The 18,322-nt window shown below is 39.1% G+C and overlaps 2 protein-coding genes across 2 annotated transcripts in view; one reads left to right on the top strand and one right to left on the bottom strand.

Moving 5' to 3' along the window:
• LOC134678000 (putative fatty acyl-CoA reductase CG5065) overlaps positions 1–18,322 on the bottom strand; it is an 86,682-nt gene that overhangs the window by 14,152 nt on the left and 54,208 nt on the right. The window contains exons 2-6 of the mRNA XM_063536441.1: positions 10,751–10,950; positions 5,084–5,200; positions 3,576–3,698; positions 2,381–2,506; positions 37–190 (exon numbers count right to left, since the gene is read on the bottom strand). Of these exons, the coding sequence (XP_063392511.1) occupies positions 37–190; positions 2,381–2,506; positions 3,576–3,698; positions 5,084–5,200; positions 10,751–10,861 (631 nt within the window). The 5' untranslated portion in view covers positions 10,862–10,950. The remainder of the gene's footprint in view (positions 1–36; positions 191–2,380; positions 2,507–3,575; positions 3,699–5,083; positions 5,201–10,750; positions 10,951–18,322) is intronic.
• The window catches only part of LOC134677799 (uncharacterized), a 77,482-nt gene continuing 75,472 nt past the window's right edge, over positions 16,313–18,322 (top strand). Inside the window, exons 1-2 of the mRNA XM_063536227.1 lie at positions 16,313–16,558; positions 17,924–18,089. Coding sequence (XP_063392297.1) covers positions 16,498–16,558; positions 17,924–18,089 — 227 coding nt within the window. The 5' untranslated portion in view covers positions 16,313–16,497. The remainder of the gene's footprint in view (positions 16,559–17,923; positions 18,090–18,322) is intronic.

Raw genomic sequence — 18,322 nt, 5'->3', positions numbered from 1 at the left:
TTTTTCCGCTAGCTTCAAAGGGTGTTTCACACTTACCAACGAGATCGGGAGTGATTCTATCCACCAGCTCATCTGGTAAGGTCTGCACCAGGGTGACAACGTGTTCAGGGTGCGCTGGCGGCGCGTAGACCGTTTCTTCTACGCGTTCACGCTCGCAGTTGCAGTATGCGGTCGAGACGTGGACTAGGGCCTGAAATTGAGGGTAAAAAATAAATGTAATGAATTTTATTAAATACATGTGTAAGTCAAGTGACAATGCAATGGTGTCATCGAGCTGATCTGATGATAGAGACCGGAGGTGGCCATAGGAACTCTGTGATAAAACAACGAAACCTAATTGTGTTTGGGGTTCTTAGAATTGTCTCGATGAGTTAATACTCAACACACGGGCAACTAATGTTGCCCGTGAAAAAAAAAGTACAGTCGACGATAAATGCTTGTACCAAAAATGAAATTTTTGCCGAAAACTTATTTGTGAATGAACATTGCCGAAAATTATGAGGTATTTATCACTACCTTATAAAAGAAAATCTCCTACCGCCGCGTCTGTCTGTACCTATATGTTTACAATAAACTCAAAAACTACTGAACGGATTTTAATGCGGTTTTTACCTATCAATAGAGTGATTCTTGAGGCAGGTTTAGGTGTGTAATTAATTACGGGTGACGCGTGCGAAACCAGGGCAGGCCGCTAGTTTCAGTTAAATTAAAAACGTCCACAAAAGTCAAAATTCATATGAAAATATGAACCACATAAGGCGATGGCGCATATTTTAATAACGAAATAGCTCCTGATGACACTCCTCGGTACGGAGTGAAACATGTCGAGCGTTTTTCGACTTAAAATACGTGAGTGATCCGTTTTTAATATATTTAATACGATGGCGCATATTGTTGCTGCCAAGTTGGTGCAAACTTAAAACTTAGACTAAATTATGCTAGAAAATATGCCAGATGCTAAATGGAAAATTTTGGTGCCAAAGCAAGTGAAAATATGCCAGATCTGGCATCATTTATGCCACGTTGGCAACACTAATGATTACATAGGTAAATATGATTTTAATTTACGGAGATTGTATAATGACAGCTTCTAAGAATTCATATAGATTTAGTATGTGTGGTTTTGCGAAACAACGATGTGAATACAAGAAATGTAAACATGTGAAACGGTCAATATGGCAGTTTATTACATACACTAATATGCAAATATGCATAGAGTCAAGTCATTTTTTATGTGAGATAGCATATTTGTGTCGCTTAACATCAAACTCGGGCAAATCCAACCGTCAGATTATGCGATTATGGTATTAAGTAAAGGTAATAGTGTAGATATTTCGTAAGAGGGTCGAATGGATTTATCCGAGTTTGAAGTTAAGCGACATATTTAAGCGATGTGATGTCAGGTCAAATCTCGGAGTAATTAACAATGGAGCCGCCATTAACAGGCGTTCCCCTCTGTCGAAAATAGGCGGCCAATGGTCAACCACATGTCAACCATATGTATGGACTGACGTTTATCTGACATGACGTACCTATACATTTGATGTGCCCCTCCCCCGCAAAAAACGGCAGACTATTTTGTACCGAAAATTTTAGACATGGCGTCTCCGTTGGTTATATCCTCTAAGGGTCAAATACAGATAGATACCTACAGTATCTTACTGTTTGTGGTTAAATATTAGGCTAAAGTTCTGTTTGAAAATTCAACTTGTTTTCCTTTGTTCTAATTAACAAATTGTTTACATTAGAGCATGAGCCCATTCACTGCTGAGCTTACGTAGTATGCTATGTCGTAGCCGATAATATGGGTTTCCATTGGACTTTTAAGGGTTGTCATGGGAATTTTGGCAATTCAGTTTTTATAGAGCAGAAAAATGTTTACCTAAAGGGGTTCACTTATTAACAGTCCGCCGGACGGTATCGCCCTGTCAGTTGTTCGGAACTGTCAAAATTTTGTTCTAACTGACAGGGCTATACCGTCCGGCGGACTGTTAATCAGTGGGCCCCTTTACTTTACAATTAGCTGCCGCGTCACAAGCATGTTAATGATTACCTACAGTTTGAGTTTCTCGTCAAATTTCACTGTGACGGAGTGGAAGAGTTTACCTCTAGAAGAATGTTTACCTCTAGAAGGAGCATGCGATGACAGACTTGCACGAGCTGCTGCGTGCCTAGCATGTTGATGGTGACCTACAGTTTGAGTTTTACGTCCAATTTCACTGGGGCGGAGTGGAAGAGTTTAACTCTAGAAGGAGCATGCGATGACAGAGCTGGACGAGCTGCTGCGTGCCAAGCATGTTGATGGTGACCTACAGTTTGAGTTTCACGCCGAATTTCACTGGGGCGGAGTGGAAGAGTTTAACTCTAGAAGAATGTTTACCTCTAGAAGGAGCATGCGATGACAGAGCTGGACGAGCTGCTGCGTGCCAAGCATGTTGATGGTGACCGACAGTTTGAGTTTCTCGTCGAATTTCACTGTGGCTGCGGAGTGGAATACCACGGACACCTGAAACAAAATACCATTTCATTAGGTTTTCGATTTAGGACACATGATGTTAACCTTTGACACCGCACTATCTCTTTTCTTTACGAAAACGTAAACGTTCTTGTAACTCATCAGAAAATAAGGATATTGGAGAAAATGGCACTCAGTTGTAAAAAGGAGCTGTATAAATGGGGGACAAATCCCATGGTTTATGGTATATGACCTACCTTTGGCGCGATTTTGTTTAAAGATATAGACCGACCGCTTAAATGAGTCCTCGCCTGCGCGGTGCGGGGGCAGGCGTACGGCGCCCGCACCTCCCCGCCACCCTTAGGGCCAGTTGCACCAGCCACATTTGACAGACTGAACAACGTCAGCCGGCGCGCCCCGGCGCTTTACTATGAAACTTTCCATACATAAAAATTTAGCGAACTCTTTAACGATACGAACAGTTTGGTGCAACCGACCCTTAGTGCCAGTTGCACCAACCACATTTGACAGACTGATCATCGTCAGCCGGCGCGCCCCGCACCTTTAATATGAAACTTTCCATACATAAAAATTTAGCGAACTCTTTAACGATACGAACAGTTTGGTGCAACCGACCCTTAGTCGTCCCGCCCCGTCGCCCCCGTACCGCGCAGGCGAGCACTCATTTAAGCGGCCGGTCTATAGCTTGATACAAGCTCATACCATATAAGCTGTTTTGACGACCGGTCTGGCCTAGTGGGTAGTGACCCTACCTGCGAAGCCGATGGTCCTGGGTTCGAATCCCAGTAAGGGCATTTATTTGTATGATGATACAGATATTTGTTCCTGAGTCATGGGTGTTTTCTATGTATTTAAGTATTTGTATATTATATATATCGTTGTCTGAGTACCCACAACACAAGCCTTCTTGAGCTTACTGTGGGACTTAGTCAATCTGTGTAAGAATGTCCTATAATATTTATTTATTTATTTATTTATTTATTTATACTCATACTTTCTTGTAATTTAGTGGGGGGAAATTACACATAATGAAACTCTTAAAAAGGAACTCTTTTCATGGACAAATTTTCCCCAAATAGACCCTTAAGGAATAAGGTACCTTTTGGCAAAGCATGGCCTGGTCGGAGACGCTGATTCCAAGTTCCGGTTCCGTTATATCGCCGACGATGGGCACTATCTTGTTTAGCTCGAACGGCCGTTCTTTCCGTAATGTCTCGAACAGCTGAAAATATACACGATTTTATGTAATAAAAACATAATTATAATTAAATATATTAAGAACGGGTCACTCACGTATTTTAATTCATACAGCATGTGCATTACAATTTATAATAAGTTACCAGATGAATTTAAAGGGAAAAAACATACAACATTTAAGAAAATGATGAAAGCTTGGCTGTGTGAGAAATGTTTCTACAGTGTGGAACTTAATATTTGCATGGAATTAGGCTAGTTTAATTAAATTTGTATGCTAGTTTGTAGGCACAATGTGGAGATCCTATGTATATACTTACATATTGTAAATAGTTTTAAGACCTTTTTGTAAACCCACTATTGACAAATAAATGATCATTCATTCATTCATTCATTTAAGTCGAAAAACGCTCGACATGTTTCACTCCGTACCGAGTACTCCGTATATTTAATATGTCTGTGTCTCACGGAAGTTTTGTTATTAGAATAATTATAATTAATTCCAAGACATAAACAGGAATATTTAACTAAAACTAACTACAATTAAAATAACTAAAACTAAAAATTAAAAATACCTATCAAAATTTGGTGCCTTCGGGAGGGTGCCCAACACGCAGGCAGCGTTCCCGCGCTGGATTGCGATTGCAATTCGCTGCGCGAGAAAGCTGCCCGCGCGGGGGTCACCCGTTGCCTCCCTCGATTTCATTATTTATTTTGACTTATCTTTGCATTATACTCTGTATCTTTACGTACTTAAATAAAAGTAAACAAATAATTTGTACATTTCGGGTAGTTATAATATTTATTGATTAAGCAATCAAATACAAAACCACCTGGATCTGTCATTGAACGACCTGACTTTTACCTACATTATTTGATCATATAATGTTTTCATCTACCCTCAACTGGCTTAAGGAGCCATTGACTGTGTGGTTCCGTGAGAGGAGATGCCACATCTTGCCCCGCTTCGCATCAGCAGATGTTCAGACCCGATCTAAAAGCAACTCTACTGCATTGAACTTAAGATTAAATCTCCCTTACCGGTGACTGTGGGAGTTCAGTGAGACGAGATGCCACGTCTTTCCCCCGCTTCGCATCAACAGATGTTGAGACCCGATCTAAAAGCAACTCTACTGCACTAAACTTAAGATTAAATCTCCCTTACCGGTGACTGTGTGAGTTCAGTGAGACGAGATGCCACGTCTTTCCCCACCTTCGCATCAACAGATGTTGAGGTCCGATCTAAAAGCAACTCTACTGCATTGAACTTAAGATTCAATCTCCCTTACCGGTGACTGTGTGAGTTCAGTGAGACGAGATGCCACGTCTTTCCCCCGCTTCGCATCAACAGATGTTGAGACCCGATCTAAAAGCAACTCTACTGCATTAAACTAAAGATTCAATCTCCCTTACCGGTGACTGTGTGAGTTCAGTGAGACGAGATGCCACATCTTGTCCCCGCTTCGGCCGCATCAGCAGATAGATGTTCTTGATCTTTGGACAGCTACGTAACAGCTTCTCGACTAGCACCTGGAAAATGAGACGTAACCAGTTAGAGATAAGGTGCAAATTTGCATGATTACACATGTTCAAGTTGCGGAAAGTTGAAAAAACTCCCGGAACTTTCAGGAAAAATTTTAGAGGGAATAAGGAAAACTTTCATAGAAATTTTCGATCCCCATATAAAATTAAGAGGTGTTTTCAAAATTTCTTCAAGTGGAAATTTCGTCATTTTGGCAATTTCCCACGGCGTAACAATAAATGGTATTTAAAATACTATTTATTAACAGTTCTACCAAATAGTCCACCAAAAAGTACTCGAGAATAAATACACTAGTAGTTACATATTACTATCATAATTACCTACCCGTCATCAAGAAAAAAGAAATAGGAAATATACAAAAAAAAAACTTTCAACGAGCCTGGGTTAGTCTTTATCATAACAAATCAGAATTTTAAATCAATAGCGTGTGTAGTTCTCGAGATAAACCATGTAAGCTGTGACAGACAGACGGACAGAGTCGCGCCATAACGGATCCTTTTTGGTACGGGACTCTAAAAAACAAAGATCCCGATGAGTTAAGAATCTCCTTTAAAATTTTGAAGTCGGTTAAAAATATTAGCATTACATCATCTCCATTTGAAAACGGGATGTATGACTACTAATGTAGACGTTAGTCATCTTTCAAATTCAGTATTTAGTGGGCGAATACCGAATGTTTGTAAAAACAATTGTATCCCTACTAAACTTCTGCACTATTTCTTGGGATTACCGTAAACCCCCTAACTTCGCCTGAGTTTTGACACTTTTATGAAAAATTCTCATAGATCCATGCGTATTTTGGCTAGGTAAGATCAAAAACGAATTAATCTATATAGGCCGATAGGCGATAGGATAGACGATAGTCTAAGGTAACTTAAGGTCTAAATTTCGCTATAGAATGGCTACAATTGGACTCCAAAGGTAAATGGCGAAGTATAGGCAAAATACCCTGCCACATACTCCTGACTCCCGAAATGTTCGTTCACACAAGACGCCATATTTTCTTAGACTTTAACCTCACTTCGGTCTTGGCAAGTCTTGAAGTCGGACTCGAAATGAACAGGACGAAAACCCAGTTCATGACCAATGGCACGAAACGTAGGGTCACGGTGATGGGCAGGATATACAATATGTTGACGAATACACCTATCTGGGCCAGACAGCATCCTTCGATAACAGGCAGTCCAAGGAAATCGATCGACGCATCGAAAACGCCTGGAAGAGCTTCTGGTCCATGAAGGCATTAATGAAGGGCAACCTTCCACTAGCACTAAAACACAAACTCGTCGACATGTGTATTCTGCCTATCCTAACCTACGGTGCCCAAACTTGGTCATTAACAGAAGCCCAAAAGTCCCGACTCAAGATTATCTCCACAAACGCCTTCCCTACATACTCAACAGCCTGCCCTCTGACATCAGACAGGAAGCCAATAAAGTAATATTTGGTAAAAAGCTGCGTAGTTACCTCGTAAATCGCGTATAGCAATTGATGACATTATTACTAATGATAGATGTTAACTTTTTTTCTAATATAAGAGAATAGAGACTGCACGATCCCACAGTCAAACCGTGTAAACTGTTTTGTGGGACACTGTAATTGTATAAGATGTATATTTTTATGTTAATAAATAAATAATAAAATAAATAAGATCTGCCGCCTTAAGAAAAAAAACCATAAGTGACAATTTTTGCGAAATTGAGTTATTGACACCCTCGAAATCAGGAAGAAAAATGTGATTTTTCTATCTAGCAGTTATTTCTTTATCTCTAACAGGTCACGATTTAGACAAGCATAACTATACACACCATTTTGGTAAAGTTACTGCCTTTTTGAGAAAGAAAAAGCATAAGTATATATTCATAGACAGAAAAGTACTAAATTGACGACTTGTGTTTTTTTCCTTTGTCTTGAATTTGAGCCCAACACTTATTTCACAAGAAGAAAAACCATAATATTGGTTTTCTATAAAATTTCTATGTAATAAACCCATAAGTTGACAGAAGTGTTCATTCTTGTTAGTATAAAATAATTATTAGTCATAACTCTGGGAATCTGAAAAAACATAAGTTGCACGTTATGTTTTTTCTATCTCGTATGACTCTTCCTTATGCTTTTTCTGCTTAGTGTCGGTTGCAAAAAAAGTAAACTTGTGCTTTATTTATTATAAATGTTGTGGTCAGGTATGCTTTATCAGGCTAGTAGGTAGTCCCCCTCCTGTCCCCTATAAGGACAGATTTTGGCCGGTTCACTCCTGGTAACTTTCCTTCGGAAGAGGTTGCGCGTACGACGCACGTATTAATTACTCCTGTGCCTACTTCAAAAAATATTAGAAGTGTTAATGTGTATACGTGATTGTAATAAGTGTCAAAAATTATTTGTAAGTATATATCCATGTTACGTTTCTCATCTCGTCGCGTATTCCAGATTTTGCCTGAATTTTTTAATAACTTTAGGTATATTTGTCACGGTCATTCTAGTAGGTACTTTTTTTTAAGAGGGGAAATGCTTTACGCGTACCATCCGGCGCGGGGACGGGCCGGGATGGTTATGTGGGACTCCCTGTTGTGGGCTAATGAGACCCCAGGTTTACCCACTAAAACCCCTCTGTTGCCGCCTCGCTGCTATATGGCGAGGTCCCAGGAACGCCGAAGTACTCTTCCGCAACCTCGCCAGGTATCTACGTTAAGGCTTGGCGCGCGTATTCAAATGTTTACCTATGTGTATCTGGAATTAACATTATCTCTTTATTTATATTGGTGTTAAGTAACTTGTCTATTGAGACTAAAACATATTATAACCCTTTCCACGAATTTAAGGTACAATAGCTTAGAATAACGTGGCTTAAAGTTTCGATCCTATGTGTGATCACTCCGGCACCACCGAGCTTTATGTATGTTGCAAAATAACACTTACAGTTTTGCATTGGCACATGGCTTAATTTTATTTTAGTATGGGATACACCGCCCAATGTCATGCTTGTTCATGAAACAGGCATTTCCCAACAAATAGTTTAATTTAGTTTAATTTTTCATTATGTTTGTTTCATGAGTATCGCTTTGTTGTTATTTTTATGATTGCAAGTTTTGTTATAATGAAATAAAATTGAGAATTTTCTGAGTGTTTGAGCTTATCTAACATTCTAATTCTAAACATATTTTATTCTAGAACGCAAAGGCTGTTTGTGCTTGCTTCTTGGCTGTGGGTGCGTTTTTTTGTTTTGGTTATCAGATTACTAACGGTAACATTCCATTTCTAACCGCAGCTGCACTACCGGTACTGAACGCGTCGCTGTCATTGTCAATTTCCATAGTAAAATGAACAGTATTGCAGCTGTCGTTGGAAATGGACTGTCACCTTAAGGATGCGGCAGTCGTCCAGGAGCAGACGGTTGCTTCTTATGGCCAGATGTGACATTCAAGAAAATAATGTCTAGCCACAAACATCAGCAGCATCTCAATAAATTAAGGACTAGTACTTAGTACAATCTACTTGTACCTCATTTCAGTTTTGTATTACATTATGACATTTTAAAGGTCCCTAATAGCATTTTTACTTAGGTAGTGCAATCTAATTGTGCATTTTTTAAGTTTTATATTGCATTATAAACAAATATCTCTAAAAATATCTCCTTTTTTTTCTTTAAATAAATAATTATGAATCTTTATCGTATTTTTAAGAACTCCTTTAATGAGATAAATTATAATTTGATAACGTTAACGAAGCAAAAAAAACATAAAGTACCCAATTGTGCTTTTTCAGCTTCGAGATCGGTCAGTAACATAAGCACAACTGTGTACTTGTGTTTTTATTTCTTAGACATCGTAGTGCAAAACTAACACAAAAACCATAAGTACACACTTATGTCATTTAATGTTAGTAAAGGTATTTTTATTTTATTTATATCACGAGGCAGTAACTATTTTTTCTAAATAACTTATTTAAATAAATAGATATCGAATAATTTACAACGCATAAAAATTCTACATAATTACTTTGTTCATTAACAAAAGTTTCAACTTTGTACTTTGAATTTAACCTATTTGAACAGGAGTGCAAAGTTTTTTGGCTTTTTTTCGAAACTTACTTTTTGTCAGTTATGGTTTTTTTTCTTAAGGCGGCAGAGATTTGCCAGCGAGAATCATTTTGTGGCGACTGGCGGGAGCATGCACGAAGCCGTGACGACTGGCGAAAGACAGGGGAGGCCTTTGCCCAGCAGTGGGACACAATATAGGCAAAAAAAAAACCTCATTATTACAATTTGTTGAGAGTAAGTATATGAGTGAAAATGAGCGTGGAAGTGAGATTGAGTGTTAGTGTGAATGTGATTGTGAATTACGGTGAATGAGAGTGAGAGTGAGAGTGTGTTGTAAGTGAGAATGAGAGTGTAAATGTGAGTAATAGCTAGAATGAATGTCAGTGCAAGTGAGACCAAGAGAGAGTGTGCATGTCTGTGTGTGTGTCCTCACCTTGCCCATGAAGCCCGTGCCCCCCGTAACGAACACGGACTTGTCCGCGTAGAACTCCGCCACTGGCACGTACTCCTGACTCCCGAAATGTCCGTTCACACAAGACGCCTATGAGTGAAAATGAGCGTGGAAGTGAGACTGAGTGTTAGTGTAAATATGATGCATGATCGTATGGTTATTTAAAAAAAATGTATTAGAGATAGCCTTAAGCAATAGTTATTAAGTTAGATTTAAGTTATATTGCAGTGCCCTACAGGGTTTCATAGCTGAACCAATACAATGTACCAACCTGTATAACCTATGAAAGCAATAAATACACTGATTACTGATTACTGATTAAATGTGATTGTGAATTACGGTGAATGAGAGTGAGAGTGTGTTGTAAGTGAGAATGAGAGTGTGCGTGTGTGTGTGTCCTCACCTTGCCCATGAAGCCCGTGCCCCCCGTAACGAACACGGACTTGTCCGCGTAGAACTCCGCCACTGGCACGTACTCCTGACTCCCGAAATGTGAGTAATAGCGAGAATGAATGTCAGTGCAAGTGAGACCAAGAGAGAGTGTGCATGTCGGTGTGTGTGTGTGTGTGTGTGTCTCCTCACCTTGCCCATGAAGCCCGTGCCCCCCGTAACAAACACGGACTTGTCCGCGTAGAACTCCGCCACTGGCACGTACTCCTGACTCCCGAAATATCCTTTCCATCATACCAATACGTCGGAAAGGGACATACGATTGTTATCGACTTGTCAACTTTAGTAAACGTTTATGAATAAGGGGGTTAGACTTTACCTCTCTATTATAATCAATTATCTTTAAGAAATTCTTCTTTTCTTTTTTAAGGAAGTGAGAGTTCCTGAGTGTTACTGTGAATGTGATTGTGAATAACGGCGAATGAGAGTGAGAGCGTGTTGTGAGTGAGAATGAGAGTGTGAATGTGAATGGTAGTGAGAATGAATGACAGTGCAAGTGAGAGAGTGTGTGTGTGTGTGTGTGTGTGTGCGTGTGTGTGTGTGTGTGTGTGCGCGCGCGTGTGTGTGCGACTGCGTGTGCGTGTGTGTGTGTGTCCTCACCTTGCCCATGAAGCCCGTGCCCCCCGTAACGAACACGGACTTGTCCGCGTAGAACTCCGCCACTGGCACGTACTCCTGACTCCCGAAATGTCCGTTCACACAAGACGCCATATTGGATTCTTCAATCGATCACAGCGGCCAGATACAACAGAGTGGGGTTCTTATTTGTGGGTTTTCTTTAACATGGCGGATATGGGTTTCTGAAACAACAGAAAAAATTACGGTCATTTTATTGCTAATAAATAAAAACACTTATATAACGATTACAAATTTCGCTAAATTGCGAAGCAGTTTGTTGGCGAATGAAATACACCCAATTTATACCTTTCATGCTTAATACTATCCTAATTTATTATGTAATATAATGTTAAAATTATATTAAACAATACACAGCGTAGAAATGGGATTGGTATGTCGAAGTATTTTAAAGATGGCGTCATCATAGGTATTACCTGTTACCTGTCGATCCTACGAATAGTGTCAAATTCTTGTTAATTTTTTCTTGGAATTTTAGGCCTGGTTGGTGCCATCCATAGACTAGGAACCCTCTAGACCGAGTTTAGAGCAATTATTTCATGCAATCGATGATGTCAAAAATGCGGGGGTGCGCGGGACGAGGTGAGTGAAATCCCGCGCCGTGATTGGTCCATTCAAAGACACTGACGTCACACACTGTCGACTCGAACATGGAGTAAAATTACAGCATGCGTGGAAGAGGGGGTAGCGCGACTATGCTAAGTCTGGAGGACGTTTTGTCTGTGGTGCCATCTATAAAAACCTTTGGCAGTTTCTAAACCCATTGCGGGCCGATAAGGTATTGGTGGATTGAGGTATCACTCAAACATAGATTTTATTTTAGTTTTATGTGCCCATAAGGGTCAGAGTTGCCAATCACACTTGATAGACTGGCCCCGTACCCGTAGACAACATGCCAATCGCCAATGCTCCGTAGCGAACATAACGCAACTGTCACTGTCACACTAATATGGAAGAATGGTAGAGAGACACAAATTAATTTATAATGTTATTTAATATTATGAGAATAAATATCTAAATCTAAATCAAAGCGATTTGATGGCGAAGCGCAAGCGATTGACACGTTGGCTAGGCCACCTGGTCAGCTTCACCACAGAATAAATAATAGTACTAGGTACAGAAGACTCGCTCTCTAACAAAACGCGTCTGTCACGATCTGCACAGATATGGCCGCTAGGTGGCGACAGCGCCACGCGCGGCTTATGGCAAACCTCAAAATTGGGGTCGCACGGATGTATTTTTAGCTACCTGTAGCAAAGCGACGAAATCGCGGAGTGAGCCACGCCTGGCTTCACTCAAAAGTGAACTTATTCATTCTGCCAAATAAAATTTAGCAAAAATTAGCGATCGGTTACATTAAACATAACAAACCGTTTGGTTTAGTGTAACCGACCCAAAATAGGCCAATACATTGTGGCACAAATACACGGTGTAACATGAAGAAACCGAATAATTTTAAAACCACGCATTTCTGAGGTCAAAAGAAGTAAAAAATGTAATATGAGTTAAGGTCAAATTGGCCAAAAAAAACTTTTTTTTGTTTTGTGTTTTTCAAGTTTTTGAATGTATTTGTACTTAAAAAATAAATGTTGTGTAAATTAATAATATCTCTGAAACTAGGCGAATTTCAAAAAAGTTTATTGGACATTTTTGTCTCTGAATATGATCAGGAATACGCTGTTAAAATTATTCGGTTTCCTCATGTTACACCGTGTATTAAAGAGAATCAACAGAAATACGATACGCGAAGCGGAGATCCTATTTTGAGATACGGAACCCTAAATATTATTGCTATAACGCGCCTGTTTTAAACATAAGTTTTAGTTTAGACTAGCGACCCGCCCTGGCTTCGCATAAACCTTCCTCAAGAATCACTCTATTGATAGGTGAAAACCGCATGAAAATCCGTTCAGTAACTTTGGAGTTCATCGCGAAAATACAAACAAACACACAAACAGACAAACGCGGCGGGGGACATTGTTTTTTAAGGTGTAGTGATTTAGTTTAGATTTAGCTATGTAGTCACCTGCAATAATATGTTACAGAACGAAGGCCGCAAAAATATCTGACACGATCTTATTTGTAGAGCCATAAGAGCGTGTCACATATTTTTGCGGCCTTCGAAGAGTAACATATTATTGTAGGTGACTGTCGGCTCGATTCAGAAAATGAATTAGTGACTCACTAGATATGGAATAGTAAAGATATGTGACGTTCCACGGAAAAAGGTACCTTATGGCGGCTGGCGCCGCGATTCGGGAAATGAATTAGAGATTCACTAGATATGAAATAGTGAAGATATGTGACGTTCCACGGAAAAGGTACCTTATGGCGGCTGGCGCTTACGTCACATAGCGCCGCAATAATAATGGAGCGGCGTTAATAATAGCGTTAGCGCCAACCGCCATAAGGTACCTTTACCCGTGGGACGTCACATATCTTTACTACCTATATCGTATCTAGTTAATCTCTAATTCATTTTCAGAATAGCGCCGTGTATTTGATATTTGTTTCTTTTTGTAACCGTAATCAGTAAAACACTCGGATTTGAAAGGAATTATAGAAAACTAGAGCATCGGTGTTACCTGCGCGACCCCCCGACGTAGGGCTTCTTAGGTGCCCTAGAATCGGCACTTTGGACATAGGTGGAGCAGGTTACATGCTAAGTTTGTAAATATTACACACATTATTTACACACATACACATTTTTCTCCATTATCATATTGAATAGAATAGAATAGAATAGAAATAATTTTATTCGTGAGCACAAACACAAAATAAATATTGCATTTTGTAGCGAATAATTATCTTTAAGTAAGTACCTAAGTAAGTAAGTAAGTAAATATTCTCTATTGCACCAATAATCATACATCTTACATACATGTAAAATTACAAAGAAATTAGGTACAGGTAAATAAAGTACAAATAAAACGTTGGAAAAAGTATGAAAAAATGCAAAACACCGGTTAAAAGTCATGTTAAGTGTAACCTATATTGCGCATATGTGAACCATTGTTGCATGGCCCAGCATAATAATAAGGTTGTGTATGACATTTATTATTGATTAAAGTATTGGGATTAATTGTATGGTTTAATGAGAATGGGGCCACAAAACAGAGTACAGAAGTCAATCACATGTATGTACTTCACTTTTCATACCTACGCTCGGCGGTCGCTCTAGGGTTGTTAACTATAGTTTATGCACAAAAAACTATCGTGGTAGTGGCACTCGTATCAGCTCGTATCTAGTTGTTTGATTTATTGTTGAGGATGGAACGGGAAGAATGGAAATATAAATTAACAATCACTAAAATATTTTAATTTTAATGTCATTATTAAACTGGTAGTTTAAAACGATAATTCACCGTTTAATGTTGAATTTAAACAACTATCTACTGAACAATTATAATAACTTTTTTTTTGTTTCTCCATTATTGCACAAAAAAGTTCATAGACGCGTGTCTCAAGCGGATGGTACTCGCGCTCGCAGTGGTCCCAACCGGTCCGAGATATCGTGTCCGTGAGCAGTGTCTATGTGTGCGTTGCTCGAGCGCACTTTGTATGTAGATTGATTTCTGTACCTACCTATTTTGTGATGGGGCTAATAGTGTAAATAATAGTTAGTAATAATTTGTACTTTATTTTTAATTGTATTTCTATTTTATCTTATGTAATTTGAATTGTAATTTTAATGTAGTTATGTTGATATGGACTTTGTCTGAAATAAAAGATTTTTTTTTATTACTGCAAATAATAAAAAAAAACGGTTAAAACGCAAAAAAAAGCTATGTTCAAGCCTCCTTGGTGTTCAATTGCCTGAATGATTATATACTACCATCCTGACATACCTCTTTTGATTGCTTCACTTTCATAACATTCCTCATACACTATCGCCGGTTTAGGGTACTCTTGACCTGGCCTTTTTTCAGGATTTCCCCGATCATTTCACAGTTTAAGCGGCTCAAATATCTAGTTACTGGTATTCTCTATTTTTTCAATGAAATCAGTATTTTTTTTAGTTGTTATTCAAGTCAGAAGTAGCTTTAAAATGTATATGTGTCCTCAAAGGGGTGGTTGATCGATTTCACTCCTCATTCACGAAATCGGCCTACTAGTTTTAAGGCTACGGTTGAGCTTACGACAGTTTATGTATTTACATGTGTACATACATGTAGAGATATTTTCACTTTCTGGTGGATTAGTCGTAAGATAAATGTCTTGGTAATGTGATATAAATACCATCCACATCTTTCTCATAAGGATTTTCACATTGTCCGAACCGATATCGGATGTCGGATGATCCTTAGAAATAACAGCTACTAGGGAGTGCCCTGTGGCATCAAGTATTTTGGCTGAAGGTTATCTTTTCAGTAATATTAAGGTTAACAGTAAATTAATAAATAAAAAAGGCGCTTATTAAACTTTTCACTTCTTTGTGGTATTATCCGACATCCGATATAGGATCGGATAATATGAAACGCTCTAATACGAGAGACGAGGATACTGTACTTAATCGCGCGCGACTTGCGACTAACGGAAAGATGTGCTAGCCGTGCAATTTTGTAAATATTTTTTTGTGATATCGTTTTTTCTTACCTCAATATTTAAAACTTCTTTTGAACAGCTGAATGTCACTGGTTCACCATTCATACCACTAAAGTCATATATTACGTAATTCTTACGTATTTTCACGTAAAATCATGATGACCAACTAAATCCTACGATATATAACACCTCAAAATACCGGCTCATAAGTTTATCAATCCGATTACTTATAAAATTGATAAAATGTACGATAGTCGATAATATTAGATATTGAAACGTCAATGTCGTTTTCGGTTTTTAGTGGCAGACATGTCAACGTACTTAAATGAGGTGAAAGCTTTTCGAAGGTTTTATGTCAATTTATTAGTTTAGTTTATTTTACAGCGGCATTTAAGCCCTAGGGGGCTTTGTTCGCTGTCATATTTTGTTAATATGTTTGGTGTTAATAAATATATGAAAAATAAATTACAAGAACTTAAAGCCTAAGATATTGCCTTTTTTAATAAAACGTATAAACTATTATTAAAATTAAATGGTGCTGGTCTCGCAAACAACCATAAATTTGCGGCGTTCGCGGTAGAGACCCTGGGGCTGTGGAGTCGTGATGCTCAGAATCTTTTTCAGGGCCTAAAAAAAGACTGTTTGAAACCACGAGTGATCCTAGGGCTGGCTCATTCCTAGGCCAAAGAATAGGCATAACTATTCAGCGTGGGAATGTAGCCAGCCTTATGGGCACCCTTCCGCAGGGGACAGATCTGAGGTTCATTCCACAGCTTAGCTGTGCGAAGCAGGAAATTTCTGGAGAAACGCACAGTTGAGGGAACGCACAGTTATGACAATTGATCGTTAGGACAAACCAGTTAGGGCAAGTGACTTTAGGACAAACGTTGCTAGGGATTCAGAAGGACACCCCAGTTGAGGACTGTCAACCTTCTAGTTGGTGAAGATAGGAATGGCGCGTAGAGCAATGACGGAAAGCGGCCGGGATTAATCCGAGCTATTCAATTGTATTTATATATGGGGTAAACACAGTAGTTTAAGGATAATATGTAATTTGCCCCGTATAATTAGTCATGTATGATAACCTGTGACGTAAACGTCCAGTCTTGACTCAGTTGACCAGAAAGTTGGACGAATACGCCATGAATTGTGTAAAATAATTTAAAATGAAAGTTATTATCTTTCTATTGTGTTGTGTGTGCGGAAATTATGGTGAAAATGTGACCAGTATGTATATTTATAATTATTTTCATTAGAATTAAGTGTTACTAAATAATGTCGGCTGTACACATTCGTCGAGAGGGTCTCGCCCAGAGTCTTGGCACCGCCGCTCCGATCCAATCCGAAGGGCGAGACGAGACGAGTAACGGCGAGGCGAGAAGAACGCAGCATTTACACTCGTTTTCGGTCTGTCTCGGGGGGTCTCTCGACGAGTGTAGGTAGACAGCCCGCATAACAACACATATGGGTTAGAAATGTATGTTTCAACTTTGTCAGTTCATTCTCAAAATGTCGACTATTTCTGGAAACTTTCATGAGAAAATGTTTCCACTTAGAAAGTTCCCGTTCAGATTAGGGATTATCCTCTACCCGCCCAGAGACCTATAAAAAGGTCTCCTGTTCCATTCTAATTTGAACTTTGTGTCGACACAATTACAATTTCATTTTGCTTGGCAAGGTTTGACGTATGGGCAGCTAGAGGATATTACTTAATGTTTTTAATGCCGACTGTTTCATTTAACAATTACGTCGCTCATTGGCGTCCATTTCAAGATTCTCAAGTGCCATAGAAATCGAAACTAGGTGTAAAAGGGTTTGGCAATAAACTGTCTTCTATCTCGCGTTATCCCGGCATTTTACCAAGGCCTGGGGTCCGCTTGACAACTAATTCCGATAACTGGCGTGGGTACTAGTTTTTACGAAAGCGACTGCCATCCGACCTTCCAACCCTGAGGGTAAACTAGATCTTTGGGATTAGTCCGGTTTGCTCACAATGTTTTCCTTCACCGAAAAATATTATTCATATTTCGTACATAAGTTCCGAAAAACTCATTTATACGAGCGGTTTGAACTCGCGACCTCCGGATTGAGGTCCGTTTTGCGGTCGCACGCAAAGAGCGAAATCCAAAAATTCCTGAATATTAATGGATGGAACCCCACCAAAAAGACGTCTATTCTTTTTAGGATTCCGTACCCAAAGGGTAAAACGGGACTCTATCACTAAGACTTCGCTGTCCGTCCGTCCGTCTGTCTGTCACCAGGCTGTATCTCACGAACCGTGATAGCTAGACAGTTGAAATTTTCACAGATGATGTATTTCTGTTGCCGCTATAACAACAAATACTAAAAACAGAATAAAATAAAGATTTAAGTGGGGCTCCCATACAGCAAACGTGATTTTTGACCAAAGTTAAGCAACGTCGGGCGTGGTCAGTACTTGGATGGGTGACCGTTTTCTTTTTGCATTTTTTTTCGTTTTTTTTTTGCTTTATGGTTACGGAACCCTTCGTGCGCGAGTCCGACTCGCACTTGCCCGGTTTTTTTAAGGAAAATATAATATAAAAAATCTTGGTATATACCTCTATTTTTCAGCAGTTCATTTCGACATTAGAATAAGCGATGACACAGCGCATTGTAACCCAGAAGTAATAAACGGAAACGGAACTAGAAGAGCTCGCCAAGTGGTCGTAGAAACGGGTAAAAACATTATATTGAATGCTGGCTTGCAGGCAATTTATGGTCACATCGAAAGAGCTAAGTAAGTTTTTTATTTATTTATTATAATTAAATTTTCTATACCGCATTTTTATGTCCGTGCCTGTGCGTTAATAAATACTATTGGAAAATTAACCACATACACAATAGTCTGTATCTTTAGGTATTTAAATAAAAGTAAACAAACAATTTTTACATTTTCGGGTAGCTAATATATGATTTATTGGTTAACCAACCAAATGCAAAACCGCCTGGATCTGTCACTGAACGATCTGA

The sequence above is a fragment of the Cydia fagiglandana genome, chromosome 27 (genome assembly GCF_963556715.1).
Source record: "Cydia fagiglandana chromosome 27, ilCydFagi1.1, whole genome shotgun sequence".
NCBI classification, from domain to species: domain Eukaryota; kingdom Metazoa; phylum Arthropoda; class Insecta; order Lepidoptera; family Tortricidae; genus Cydia; species Cydia fagiglandana.
The sequence above is the reverse complement of the archived record's forward strand: the minus strand, read 5'-3'. Positions and strand labels throughout refer to the sequence as shown.